The sequence below is a fragment of the Perissodus microlepis genome, chromosome 22 (genome assembly GCF_051167445.1).
Source record: "Perissodus microlepis isolate ML-2025 ecotype Zambia chromosome 22, ASM5116744v1, whole genome shotgun sequence".
NCBI lineage: Eukaryota > Metazoa > Chordata > Actinopteri > Cichliformes > Cichlidae > Perissodus > Perissodus microlepis.
Window position 1 is genome coordinate 27,793,079 of NC_140481.1, and position 13,303 is coordinate 27,806,381.

General features: G+C 42.5%; 1 protein-coding gene across 1 annotated transcript in view; it reads right to left on the reverse strand.

The window, feature by feature from the left end:
• The window catches only part of pou2f2a (POU class 2 homeobox 2a), a 68,151-nt gene extending 58,781 nt beyond the window's left edge, over positions 1–9,370 (reverse strand). Inside the window, exon 1 of the mRNA XM_084919463.1 lies at positions 7,902–9,370. Coding sequence (XP_084775589.1) covers positions 7,902–8,001 — 100 coding nt within the window. The 5' untranslated portion in view covers positions 8,002–9,370. The remainder of the gene's footprint in view (positions 1–7,901) is intronic.
• Between the last annotated feature and the right edge of the window lie 3,933 nt (positions 9,371–13,303).

Below are 13,303 nucleotides of genomic sequence, written 5' to 3' on the forward strand. Positions count from 1 at the left end.
CTCAGTACCTTGAACAGCATTCATTATTTCTGACTTCTGCCCTCGAGTTCCCTTTTCTTCCTGCCTTCCCTTCTTCTGACCAAACAGACCAGGTTGCACGCTGGGCCAGGGCAGGGAATTAGAGTGATGGAGGGAGTGAAGGGAGAGGTGGAGAGGTGGAGAGGAGTGTGGAGAGATGGAATGTGAGCTATAAGATGAATGAATAGGCACGGGGTTCTTTATGGCATTTATGTGCACTGAGGAGAAAGCCTATCGACAGACACCTTGTCGGACAAAGGGGCAGCACACGCTGAGTGCATTCGATTAAGGGTGGGCATTGGTGTTAAACCAAAAAAGGTCCCCTGCTGCGCCCACGATTCATTATTTAGACGGGGGTGTAAAATGGACACTGGCCGAAATAAACACACACACACACACGTACTCTGCGACAAGCCATCAGGGAAACACCAATTTTACAGACACAAGTGCTCAAGAAGTACACAGGGTACTCGTGCTTTCGTGGACAGACATGGTTGCAAACACAAACCAACACACACTTACATATGATTGCCGATTACATACCCAAAGAGAGCGGGGCACAGAGGGCAGTCAAATATAGCCTGAGTACAGCCAATTTAGCCCTTAATGGTCTTTGGGCCATTAAGGGCAGCCATCAAGAGCGCAAGACTAAGATGACCGTCCAATGCAGGATGCACGTGTGTTTATGTGTGGAGGAGGACAGTGTTTACCTAGATTCTTCTCCTCCTATATGTGTGTCTAATGGCCTATGAATGTTTCCACGGTAACTATAAGAGTTTTTAGCTGGTTGGATGGACTGACATACAGACGGCAGCAGAGGGGAAGCAGAGTTCAGGCGCCCATATTTTGCTGTGGCAACGTTTTTATTTCATATCTGCACAGCAGGAAGTGTCCATGGTATGAAATGGCTTTTTTTCATCTATAAGACAAAAGGTCTCTGTATAGGTGTGTGTGTGTGTGTGTGTTCAATGCTGCATGCAAAGGTTTGTGCATGTGTGAAGGTAATGCACAGGACATTTATTACATCTGCGATAGATGACAATGTTTTATGTTTCTGGTAAATTTACATTTATTTTTAACGATGAGGCGTGTGATAGGAAACGCGCGCTGGCACCAGTACTTGTATATAAAAGACCGATGTAGCCACTGTGATGTCACCGATTGATTAAGCCCAGCTCTGATACTCTGACTTTAGCGTTATGGTCATCTCCATTTTGTTTTCTGGTGCAAGAAGTGACCGTTGTTGCAAAAGGAATGAGTGTGGTGTTTTGAGGTAATGCTAAAAAGAAAATGCTCGAATTTCACTAAACAAACATGGGCCAGGCAAATGGTTAAACACAGTTTTTGCCAGGTAACTGCATCCAAAAAGACACAAATTAGCTGATTTAATGTCACATCTGATATAAAAACCAAAATCGTATCATTAAGCAAGCTGTAAACATTTTTATTTCTGCTTTAAAGTTTTGGCATTTTAACACTGGACTCTATGGGGACTGACTCATTTTTGGATCCAGCCTCCAGCGGCCATTAGAGAGACTGCAGTTTTGGTAGGTCCATGGTTGTTTGTTGCTTGGCTGACATGTAAAAACTGAGGTATGTTAATTTGTTAATTTTTGATTTTTTAACATCAGTGAAAATGCAAAGAGAACACTAAACTGGCTGGGCTTACACTTTAAGAGTTTCAAGTATGTATGAAAACGTCTGTCTGTGGAACAAACACTGAGAAACAACAACAGTGTCACAGTGTCCAGGCGGTTCAAGTAAAGCAATTAACCTGACAAAATGTGCTCATTGATATATAACACGGCCCTATGTTAATGAAAGACTATGTGGTCATAAATGTTGTTGTTTGTAAAAGAAAGGAATTAAATGCTATACTCATTAAAGAATCAACATATTTGACTAGCTGATTGCTTCCACGGGTCCAGTTGTAGTGCAAAAAAAATTTTAATTGTAATTTTTTTTAAACAAAAAAATCAACTGAAACTGAACTGATAATCTATGATGGATTTATTTTAATATATAATACTGTATTCACTGACAGGATTAGTCTAGCTGCTACAGATACCCTTTAATGAAGCTGCCTGTTTAGGACACGTGAGGTGTCTGTTTCTCAAACTCCAGACGCTGATGTCTTTTCTTGGTGTCCACTTACACTGGGTCCTCCTACTTCTTTTCTCTCTGGCTGGAGCCAGTATGAACTGTTCTGTGAAGGGAGTAACACAAACTGTTGTATGACATCTTCACTTTGCGCATAAACATGTTTCAGAAGGCATTTAAGACCGCTAACCTGATGTAAATGTAAAATTTAAACAGGAATGATGATTTCTGAAATTGGGCGTCTCTGCGTCTAACCAGACATTAATGAATTATTAATTTAATGCTATACTTTCAACAACCAATGTGGGGTTTTTTATAGCTCAAACATTTTGAAACCACCTCAGGCTTTTGAGCAGTGGTGCAAATAAAACGACTCATAAACAGCCAAACAAAAAATATGTGTCACTGACAACCTCTTTGATATGCATGTCACGTACTTACTTTAATATTTGCATGCATTTGAATGAAGCAGATACATCGTCACATGCAGTTTGTGTGTGTGTGTGTGTGTGTACGTACAGAGCTCAGTGTGGGGGTGAGGCAGCTTAACGCAATAAAGCATGTTGTATTGACATCTGTGTTGTGTCTATTGATTCCCCATTATGGAGCTAACAAACCCGCCTGGACGCTTTGTCATTCGCAATCACGTTAGCACCGGGACTCGCCAACAACGCTGCCCCTTTTAAAATCTGATCCATACGCACGCAGATACACACATGCAGACGGCGGTGTCCTCACCGGCGCGCGCTTCCTCGCATTCCCACACATCTGTGGCAGCTGTTCGTGTCAATACACACAGATCCACCCACAACCACAAATTCTCATGCACACACATCAACAGTCTCCACTCACAAATGGGGTGGCGAGAGAGCAGTCAATGCTGGCTAATCAATAGCGGTGGAAGGTTAAAACCACTCACACAATGGGCAGCTATGAGCTTCTTGTGGTTTTCAGATAAACCAGACATGCCGGAAAGATCCATAACTGACCTCAACGTGCAATTATTGAATCGTCTACCTGTCTGCCTGCTCACACACAGATCTGGTAGCTTTATGCACACACACATACCCACCCGTGTTCAAGTTATATAAATTCCAGCTGGCATGCATTTCCCCCCTCATTGAATAAACTCAAATATATACAGATATACGTTGTAACCAGCTTCACTTAGAGCTCATTCACAAATTTAAAAACACACGTTTGAACGTTGCATCTACCTGAGCAAAAATCACATCTTTCTCCCACAAACACACAAGCTTTGTTATCCATAATCGCACAAACGTGTGCTCCACAAACACAGAAAGCCAATTAATCTGAACACAGGGGCCTCAATTTGATGTGGCCCAGACTTCACAACCCCCTCCTGGGCTCCACGAGGTGAAGATCCTGGGTGTGAGAGGAGGTAGTTATCAAACAGCACGCAGCACCCTGTGTGTGTGTGTGTGTGTGTGTGTGTGTGTGTGTGTGTGTGTGTGTGTGTGTGTGTGTGTGTGCATGCATGGGATATGCACTTTGAAATAAAGTTTCTCTGCACTGTTGCTGAACAATACAATACTAATGCAATGTTTACTTATTTCTCAAGTATGCACCGTTTTACAGGTAATTTATAACCATCACAAGCTTTTTCTTCTCGTTTGCTTTCCTTTGTTGTATTTTTAATGCCACTTGCACAAATATTTTTAGACAGCTTTTTTTGTTTGATCGTGAATCATCATGACTTTACGTATGTGTTGCGGGGTAATCTAAATAGAAAAGCGCGTCTGAACACGCTGAACTAGAGACTAAAAAGAACACTGTGCTGAATAACTACACCTGGAATAAGAGGCCTCTCACAGTAGCCAACATAAATAAACCATCCCTCTCAATCCAGACATGTGCCTCCTCTCTGTGAATTTGACAGCTCTCAGTTTTATATGGGCCACAGTGGCCCTGGAGGATTTTACAGCAGTGTACATAAAATAAAAGAGCATTTAGATTTCCTTTGTTGTGGTGCAGAGGAGGGACAGAGCAGAGGCAGCTACAGGTCCCTTTCCGCCCTCACTGCCCTCTGAAAACACACACACACACACACACACACCGCTGCAGAGACCGGGCTGCACAAAAAAGGAGGTTTTAAGTCTTTGCGGCAAAGATGTGAAGCTGTAAATGAGCCAAGAAACAATAGTCTCTACTCTTCAACTGTGGATGATCTGAATGCTTCTCTGGGTGTATTAATGGCTGGAAAGTAAAGAACTCAAAGATGTGACGTGGTTTATGACCACACTGATGAGATGTCAGTTCATCCTCATTACTGCCCCATGCACAAGTTCCCCAAACTAACACAGGCAGCGAGAAATCTGAGCTTCTACAACAATCGCATTCAGAGGTCACATCTATACTATGTTATCTATTTTTAATTAATTCACAACACTGGGTCCTGAAAACAACTCAGGAAGAATGAAAATACACAACAGAGCATTCCTGGCAAAATAACTCTGTGAATGCGAAGTAATTCTACGGGTCAACAATATGATAGGAGTTTCTAAAAGGCAGAAAAGGCTTAATGTAATAAAAGGCTTTCATTACTAAAAGCACACGAGCTGTAAAGCCAGTGGTTTTCTGTATACTTCACGAGTTATAGGATCCACTCACTGTAATAATGTTTGCATTCATACAGCCGCAGTGTGAATAGGCTGAGATAGAGGCAGATTTCAGGGTGATGCATTTCCAAACAATATCTGAATTGATAGCGGGAAATTCCAAGGACTTAAAGGCACTAAAACTCAAGCCAGATTTCTTTAATAGATAGCAATCATGAAAGTAGCCCAACCCATCGGTTTCTCCAAGGCTGGAACCATTTACTGCACTTAAAAATGTATTTAATAAAGTACAACATTACAAATATAAAGAAAACATTATCAAGCTCAGATGACAAATTTAATCCAGTGACCAATTTAAAGGTGTGCGACTGCAGTGATGTGTCTGTGGCCCCGCTCAGCTGAGGCCAGCGGTCTCAACACTGTAGCGTTTAAGAGTCGAGCTGACAAAAAACCCATAAGCCCTTGGTTTAGATCCACTGTAGAGCCACTGTCTGCAAGCGTCTGCTGTTTAGGACCACTCTCTCGCTCCTTCTCCACTGAACCTCACTCACCTCGTCTTAGACTTTTGACACTCCCGTCTTTGCTCCCACTAACGCAAACACACACAGGTGTGTGCGTGCTCACACATTTACAGGTGCACGGAGTGGTACAGATGCACGCCTTGGTCAGATCACAGAAAGAAGGGGAGAGCGAGAGAAAGGCAGAGAACTGTGGGTAACAGACTTAGCTAAAGTGGCTTATGGGGCCCAGGCAAACCACACTGGGCAAATCCAATTCAACAACTCCCCCCCGTCCATAGGGAACAAGACACAGGAAGAGAGGGATAGACGGGGAGAGGGAAAAAAGGGAGCGAGAGGAAGACGGGAGAGTTTGCATTTTACAGAAAAGGCTTTTGTGTCAAGTCAACACTTCACAGAAATGAGAAAGACAATGAGGAACAGAGGATTCGGAGTTTCTTTCTCTCCAGAGATTAAAGATGAAAGATGGAGAAAAGCGGAGAAATAACAGGGGATAGGAGGGATGAGTGCTGCCCTTTGCTCTCCTACCTACTTTACTTCCCTCGTGTGTATCGGCTGCTTATCGCACCAACATGTTTAAATAAAAAAAAGCAGCCAGTACAAGAACTCTGACCCTTTCATTTTCTCCCATGTGGAAAATACACCATGCAGACTGAGCTGCTGAGGCACTGCTGGCTCACTCCTACCCTCGTTATTCTGTTTTTCACCTATTCACTCCTAATTTACTTCCTCATTTAATAATCCACATTCAGTCACGGCCATTTAATTATCCCTTTGACACCACAGTGTCGTTGCTAACACAGAATCTTCCATTCTGGCTTATTTCTCTCCAAAGCATTAAACTCCTTTTCCCACTCTCACTAATTCATTCTTTTATTGCTTTTATTCATTCAATTCAATGACTCTTTCACCTGTTAATTCACTGATACTTTAACCCTTGCATCTATTTATTATTCATTTATGCACCCACTCATTCTGTTATTCATTCAATCATTCATTTGGCCCCTCGCTCCCAGTGTGCACTTCTCCTCCCTGTTCCCCCATCAGGTCTTTTACTTTAATTTCTTAAAGGATCGACTTTAAAAAAAAAGAAAAAAAAAAGACCCCTCCCCCGAAACAGAAGCTCGGTGGTTATATGTCGCCTGTCAAAGCCGCCAGAAGCAGTTGAGGTTTCATTAAAAACCACAACCGTTTTTCTCCTCCTGACACCTACTTAAGGTGATAGCCTGAATTATCCCTGCACGGCTCGGCACGGATCAGCATACACACCTAACCCCATCTGTCTTTTTAAATTTCCGGCTGGATGGATGGGAGGTGGGACAGAGGAGCCACCGGCACTGTCACCCTCCAGGAATCCTGCTCAAACACACACCTCAGTGCACACATTCGTGTTTCTGTGACCAACACGTCACAAAGTTTTACCCAGGAGGTGGCAGGAAAGGGAGAACTTTGAACAACCTATCTAAAAACCAAATGTAACGACATAAAATTAAGATGTTCAGCTGATTTGTTAACCCTGTAATTTTACATTTAGATTTATAATGCACAGCACATCACTAATTTTTATATTCAAACAAAGAAAGCTAATCCAGAGAAGTGCATTGTCAATATTGATCACACTGCAATATTATAGTGATCATGATTTATTAAAGCAGAGCATTAAAGCATCACAAGGTCATCATAAAAACCAAGTATTGACTGACAATCCCACCGATTAATCCCAAAGATTAAAAAAATATTAAAAGAAAATCAGTCCTTAATTAAATTATTCTGATTTTTTAATATATGGATTTCAATTTCAGTCTCTTGAAAACGCCACCATTTCCCCTCTCACATCATCACCTGTGTTGGCAAACTTTCTCCCTCAGCAAACTTAACTGTACTCCTGTTTTCCCAATGTGGCCTCCTGTCAGGGATCAATACAATCTGATCGATAGATGACCATGAATATTCCCCACAAACCTAGCCAAGTTAGACCGAAGGAGAGGAGCAGAGAGGAGACAGATGGGATGGAGGCTGAGATGGATGGATTGCCATGGATGAAAGAGGAAAAGATAAGGAGAGAGTGTGGCGCCTCAGAGAGACTGTGATGGATGCTAATGGCCCATATATTCATGCATCCAATTTGGGGTGTGTTTTTACATTTTTGGATTTACATGCAAGTAAGTATTGCGAGTTAAACTGATCGTTTTCCCTCTTTTTGTGAGGATATAATGACAAATAATAAAAATACACATTTTTATGATATTTAGTCCTCAAATATTCCTTGACAAAAATCACTTGCTTGTGTAATTTCAAAGAAATCCCAAATGTCTTGAAATATTTAATACTGAGAGTCTGATCTGCTTTTTCTACTTTTAAATAAATAAATTATATTTTTGTTTCTTAAAGAATTTCATTTTGGGTCTACAGTGGTTATGGAGTGCATTTTGCATCTTTCACATATGGAAAATGAAGTTTGTGGGTTGTATGTTGCATCATCTGTTTACACGTGTGTATTTTATTTAAGTTTATTTTGGGTGTTTGAGAAAGCTGACGTGAAACTGGAAACATAAAATGATGCTAAAGACTTATTAAAAATCTAGATTTAGCAGGTTAAAAAAAAAAATTATATAAACTATGAATAACTGTGATTCTTTGCGTAGGTACACAGTAGTGGGAATGGGACCGGGGAGAGGCGTCTTACCGGGACTGGACCGCGGAGCCAGCGAGGACTTGAGTCTCCAGGCGCTGAAGTCGGACGCTGTTCTCTGAAAGACGAAGGGGACCGGCAGGGGGACAAACATGGTCCTCTGTCGACCTGGGGGTCGTTGTTTTTATTTTAGTCTCACTTTTTTTTTTCCTCTTCTCCTATTCGTGGTCCTGTCGTCGTTCTTTGGCTTTTCTTCGTATGCTCTCCAGGTTTGTGGACAGCCGTTTGTAAGGATGCTGGGACGGCTTGAAAAAAGGAGATTAAGGATTTGGCTTTTTTCTTCTTCTGTGAATCGATTCTGTGTCTCTCTGGATTCACATTTCTCTACTTCTGGATTTTGTACAGCTGTGGTAACCAGATGGATACTCTGTTCCTCTGACTTGAGTCTTCTTGAACTGATCTAGTCCGGCACACACACGAACACGCAGCGATGTGCTGGGCGCGCAGCAAAGACTGTTTGGCTTTGGGAGAATAAATAAAGCTACCAGTGGTTATCCATACAGGCTAATACAAGCTGAGGGTGACTGGCCATTTGGTGATATCTGCTATCATTGCACCCATGTGAATCCGGTGCAGTCGGTGCTCGTCACTCAGATACTCTCTACTGGATGCAACACAGGCACAATTAGACTCTCAGTGGTTCTCGGACCCAGTCTTCACCCCTCGGCCGGGTTTGCTTTGGTTTGGGTTGGGGAAAGATGGATTTTCCCTCCTGCGCTCTCATTAAAAGTCATAAACAAACGCAGTCCACCGGCGAATCCTCGGTAGGGAAAAGGCAGAAAGCAACTGTCCGTGTAAGAGTGGAGTTGCTGCTTTTTGGTTCTCCTAAAGATTTGGTTAATAGCTGGCTGATCTGCTGAAGAAAATACGCACGCAAAGCGACACAATAAAAACCGTTATTTGGTAAAAGAGAGAATTAATGAAATAATAAAGTAAGGCTACGCAGGCACCCCCGTCTGACTTTCGCTCCTCCCTCTCCTCCCCTCGCTGTTTCTCTCTCTCCTCTTTCTCTACCGGGGGTCACTAATTAAAGCAAAATCGATAGATAAATAAATGAATGAATCCATATTAATAAATAACTCAGTCCTCCGGCTTCCTCAACTGATGCGCAAGCGAAAGCGAGAAAAAGACGAGGAGAAAGCGTTGCCCCTTTCCTTTTACGGTGCACTGTCTATTCTTTGGCTCTGCTCCGCCATCCGCCGGTGTGTATCTCTCTCTCTCCTTCTCAGTCTTCCGTTGTGTGTATCCTCCGTGTGTGTGCGCGCGCGCGTATCAGCGTCCCTTCAGTTTATTTTGGGAACCCCGGTGGTTTCGGTCCTACACCGCGCAGCCTGAACGCACTCTGGCACGGCGAAGCGCTCTGCCCGGGAGACTGAGATATCCAGCCCCCCTTCATCTGTGTTTTTTTTTTTACCCCTCTTCCCTCCCCTCTCTACCGCGACCCCCTTTATCCCGACACACACAGCACAAATATACACACACATACATATACATATACACAAAGAGAAACACACAGTCCCGCCTCTGCCCCTTGGAGGCAAACATTTCTTTTCAGCGCACACTTGCAGATTTATTGGCACTTGTATGTGATCTATAAAGTAACTCGATGGTGATGAATATTACAAATACTACAAATACGCGTGGCTGTCTGAAAGATGTTTACAAGGTTTATGTAAAAACAGCTTCTCATAAGAGCCCTGCTTTACTACTTTAAAGCCTTCCTCCACGAACGCGACGTTTTTCTTTTAGCACCATAATCCCGTACAAGGCGAGCGCTGATCGGCCAATTGATCTTCTGATTACTTCATTATAATGAAGCCAATAATCACATCATCGCCGGCCTCCGGGAAATCGATCGCCTCTTCACAATGTGCGGACATGAAATCAAAGGGGGAAGCTTTGATGTATATTTCAGCAGGTGGATCTCTCTCCCTCTCGCTTATATAGATTTAAGCGGCTCTGGCCTACGCAAGGTCACTCGCACTACTCAACTAATGCTTTTTTTTCTAGAGGTGGATAATCAAAGCCTGCACAACCACGGGCCTTAAATTAGTAATTATTTGGGGCTCGCAAAGGCTGCGTGCGTGTATGCGTAAAATGTCAGTTGAGTTGAGTCTAAATTGCATGTTTTTCCTATTAAGGGTTGGCCAGAAATGTTTTATAGTTGCAGCTTTCCCGAGTGTGTGTGAGTGTGTGTGTCCGAAGAAAGGTGCCTCCCGGCCATCACCTCTCTCTTCAGTCTGCAGCAGCCGGCTGTCAAGACTCACTGCCCCAATCTGCGCTGCGCATTTACACTCAAGATTATTGCCAACATAGATTTTTTTAAATAGAAAAATCCATACGCTAAATATCGCAGTCAATAAAAGAAAATCGACCGCACCACACCTCTCTCCCTCCCTCTGCATACACTCCGAGTTGCGACTGAGCTGTTAATAAGTTATCGATCAATTATAGCCCCTCATATTTAGAAAGGCCCCCGGGCTCTTTGCCAATGCTAATGTCCATGCATGCAGGGAGAGGAAGAAACCGTCAAATAGCCCATAAACTGCCTCCTACACGGATAAAACATCATCAGAAATCTTCTGTCCTCACTTTACAGCAGCAGCACTCACTCTGCTCCTGCCAGTGCTCTGTGTGCCACTGCAGCCTGTGTCTTCACTTGCTGAAATACTACTAATGCATGAGCTGATATTTACACACCAAATGTACTCTTCTTTCTCTGCTAGAAATATAACCACATTAAAACTAATGATGGAAAACCTTATATTTCTATCTGCACTTGAACTGTCAGTACTGTGACCTTTACTGCTCCACAAGGGTTTGATGGCCTCCTTTGTCCTTGACTCAGCCACGGAATTATTCTTAATTATAGGGCAGATGCCTTATTTGCTACCTCGCTGAAAAGGTGGGGAAAGTTATAGTCTTCAGTCTTCCATCCATCCACCTCTGATGAATTTGGGTTAAAAAAAAAAAAAAAAAACCCAAAAACTTCCCTGTCTGCCTGGAATCAGCTCCAAAACCATCTTTTGGAGTTGCTGAATCCATTTAAGGTCAGTTTAAGTGACTTTAAGTAACTTCAGGCTGAAAATGTTACCCTGAACATCACTGCTCCTTTTTTTTAAGCCACAGAAATTGACTTAATCTGTCATGTGTATATATTTTTTTGTACTTTACTCATATTTACATATTCATATTTTCCTTGTTAAATAAAAGTAAAAAAAAAAAAAATCCTTTGGTTAAGGATGCTTATGTTGCCAGCGTGACTTCACTTCAGTTCTCTCATTTCAACACTTTTTTTTCTGTCACACTTAAATCTCAGTATACCTTTTGTTCTGTTGACATTTTAGACACTTAAGCTCTTTTTATATTTTACATTTTAACTCACATTTTTAGCCTTTCACCTATCAGACACGCCCTACCACCTTGACTCCTTTTGGGCAGTGACTACAGCATCTCCCCTTTCATATTTTTCATTATAATCCTTACTACTTCTTCAGATGCTAGAGTATAAGTGCTGCGGCCTCTACCATAACTCCTCCTCCTCTAGAAAAACTACAAAGTTATGGCTATTACCAAATCCCTAAAATATCAGTGTTTTAATGTCATTAAAGCAGCCACGTCATCTGTAGTGCTGAAATCTAGTCTCTCTGTGATTTAGGACATTTCCATTACGTGCTGCTGCTTTTGATGTCATCTATGCATAGACACACGTCATGTCACAAAGGAGGGGCCCCTCCTCAGAAAAAAGCCCACTCCCCATTGACAGATGACATCCGCGTGCCCAACGAGAGAGAGACAGAGAAAGAGACAGAGGAAAAAGAAAAGAAGCAGAGCAGCAGGAGGAGGAGGGAGAAGAGGAGCCATATAAAGAAGCGACCGGTTGTCCCTCAAGAGCCCCCCTCTCCAGATGAGGGCGAGCGCAGAGGAGCCCCGATCCAAACTCCTTCCAGACAAAAGCAATTATTTCTTGTAGAATATAGTGTGTTTTGTGCGTCCATCGCAGGAAGGGAGGGAGGTGTGAGTGGATTTGAAGGAGAGGTGAAGAATATGGCGCATGCCGGGCCTCATCAATAGCAATATGTTCTTTTCCCCCCTTCTGTAATATCTGTCCTTTTATAACTACTCACAAACCTGCTGTGGTGGTTGCTTTGTCTGACATCGTGAGCTCACGGGCCATATCAGACTTCTGATCAGTTACAGACACACAAATACACACAAACACAAAGAGACAGTCGTAAAAAAATGAACCTAAAACAGATGCTCCCTTTCAGATAAAACCTGTTGTTCCTAAATCCAGATCTGATCTGGAACTGGTGTATTACTGATATTCACGTCAGATTCATAAGAAGTTACTTTATTTATAGTTTAACCTGATACATCATCATCTTATACACCTCGAAATCACGAACCGAGACCGTTTAAACATTTAAAATACACCATAAATGTCACCATCACATTTCTTGTTATTTACATAGCTCCACAATCTACATATCTTAAGACAAACCAAATAATCTGATGTGAAAACACACTTCCCACTACAAGAAGTCTGTTGCAGGATAGATCTTATTGCTCTTTATCTGTCTGCTCTGTGTGTGAGTGTGTGTGTGTGAGAGAGCGAGTTCATTGTTAAATGGCAGTGTCATGTTGACAAACGAGTTGGTTGAATTAAATTCTCCCTCATCAATAACAAGGGGGGGCCCAATCAATACCAGCTTACAATTATATCACCACCAAACCCTCCGCTACTGCTGTAACCACACACACACACACACACACACACACACACACAGATAGAAGAAGAAGAATCATTACCAGGCAGTTACACAGACCTTTATAAACTATAAAATATTCAGACTCACACTGAAGAGAAGAGAATGATTACTGGTACTGAATGATTACTACTGATATTACACACACACACACACACACACACACACACACACACACAAGTCACACTGGCCCTTATAAACCAAGGTAGCCCTTCTCTGTTCACCGACATTATTTTTAGCTTTCGGCATTTTATCCATATTCAGCATCTCTCTCTCTTAATGCCTCTCATTCTCTGTCTATGTCTTTCTCCTTGTTCTCTCGTAGCCTGACTAAGTAATCAATGCTGACAGGTTGTCAATAGGCCAGTCCGGGCCCTGCCAATACCCGTCCTACATATCCATTATTCCTCTTACGCTGCGGAGGACAAACAGAAAAAAGCACAACACAAAGCTGTCGATACGCCACCTTGATACGATCGTTGAGGCAGATCAATGCTCTTGCTTACAGCTCATCAGCTCGTCTCGACCTCGAGCGCACTGGAAATCACAGTTAGCGTGAAAATCAGTTTGTGAATACACATTTTCTCTCACTCGAAGCGTTTCCGTGGTCTTATCTCTATAGGCTGG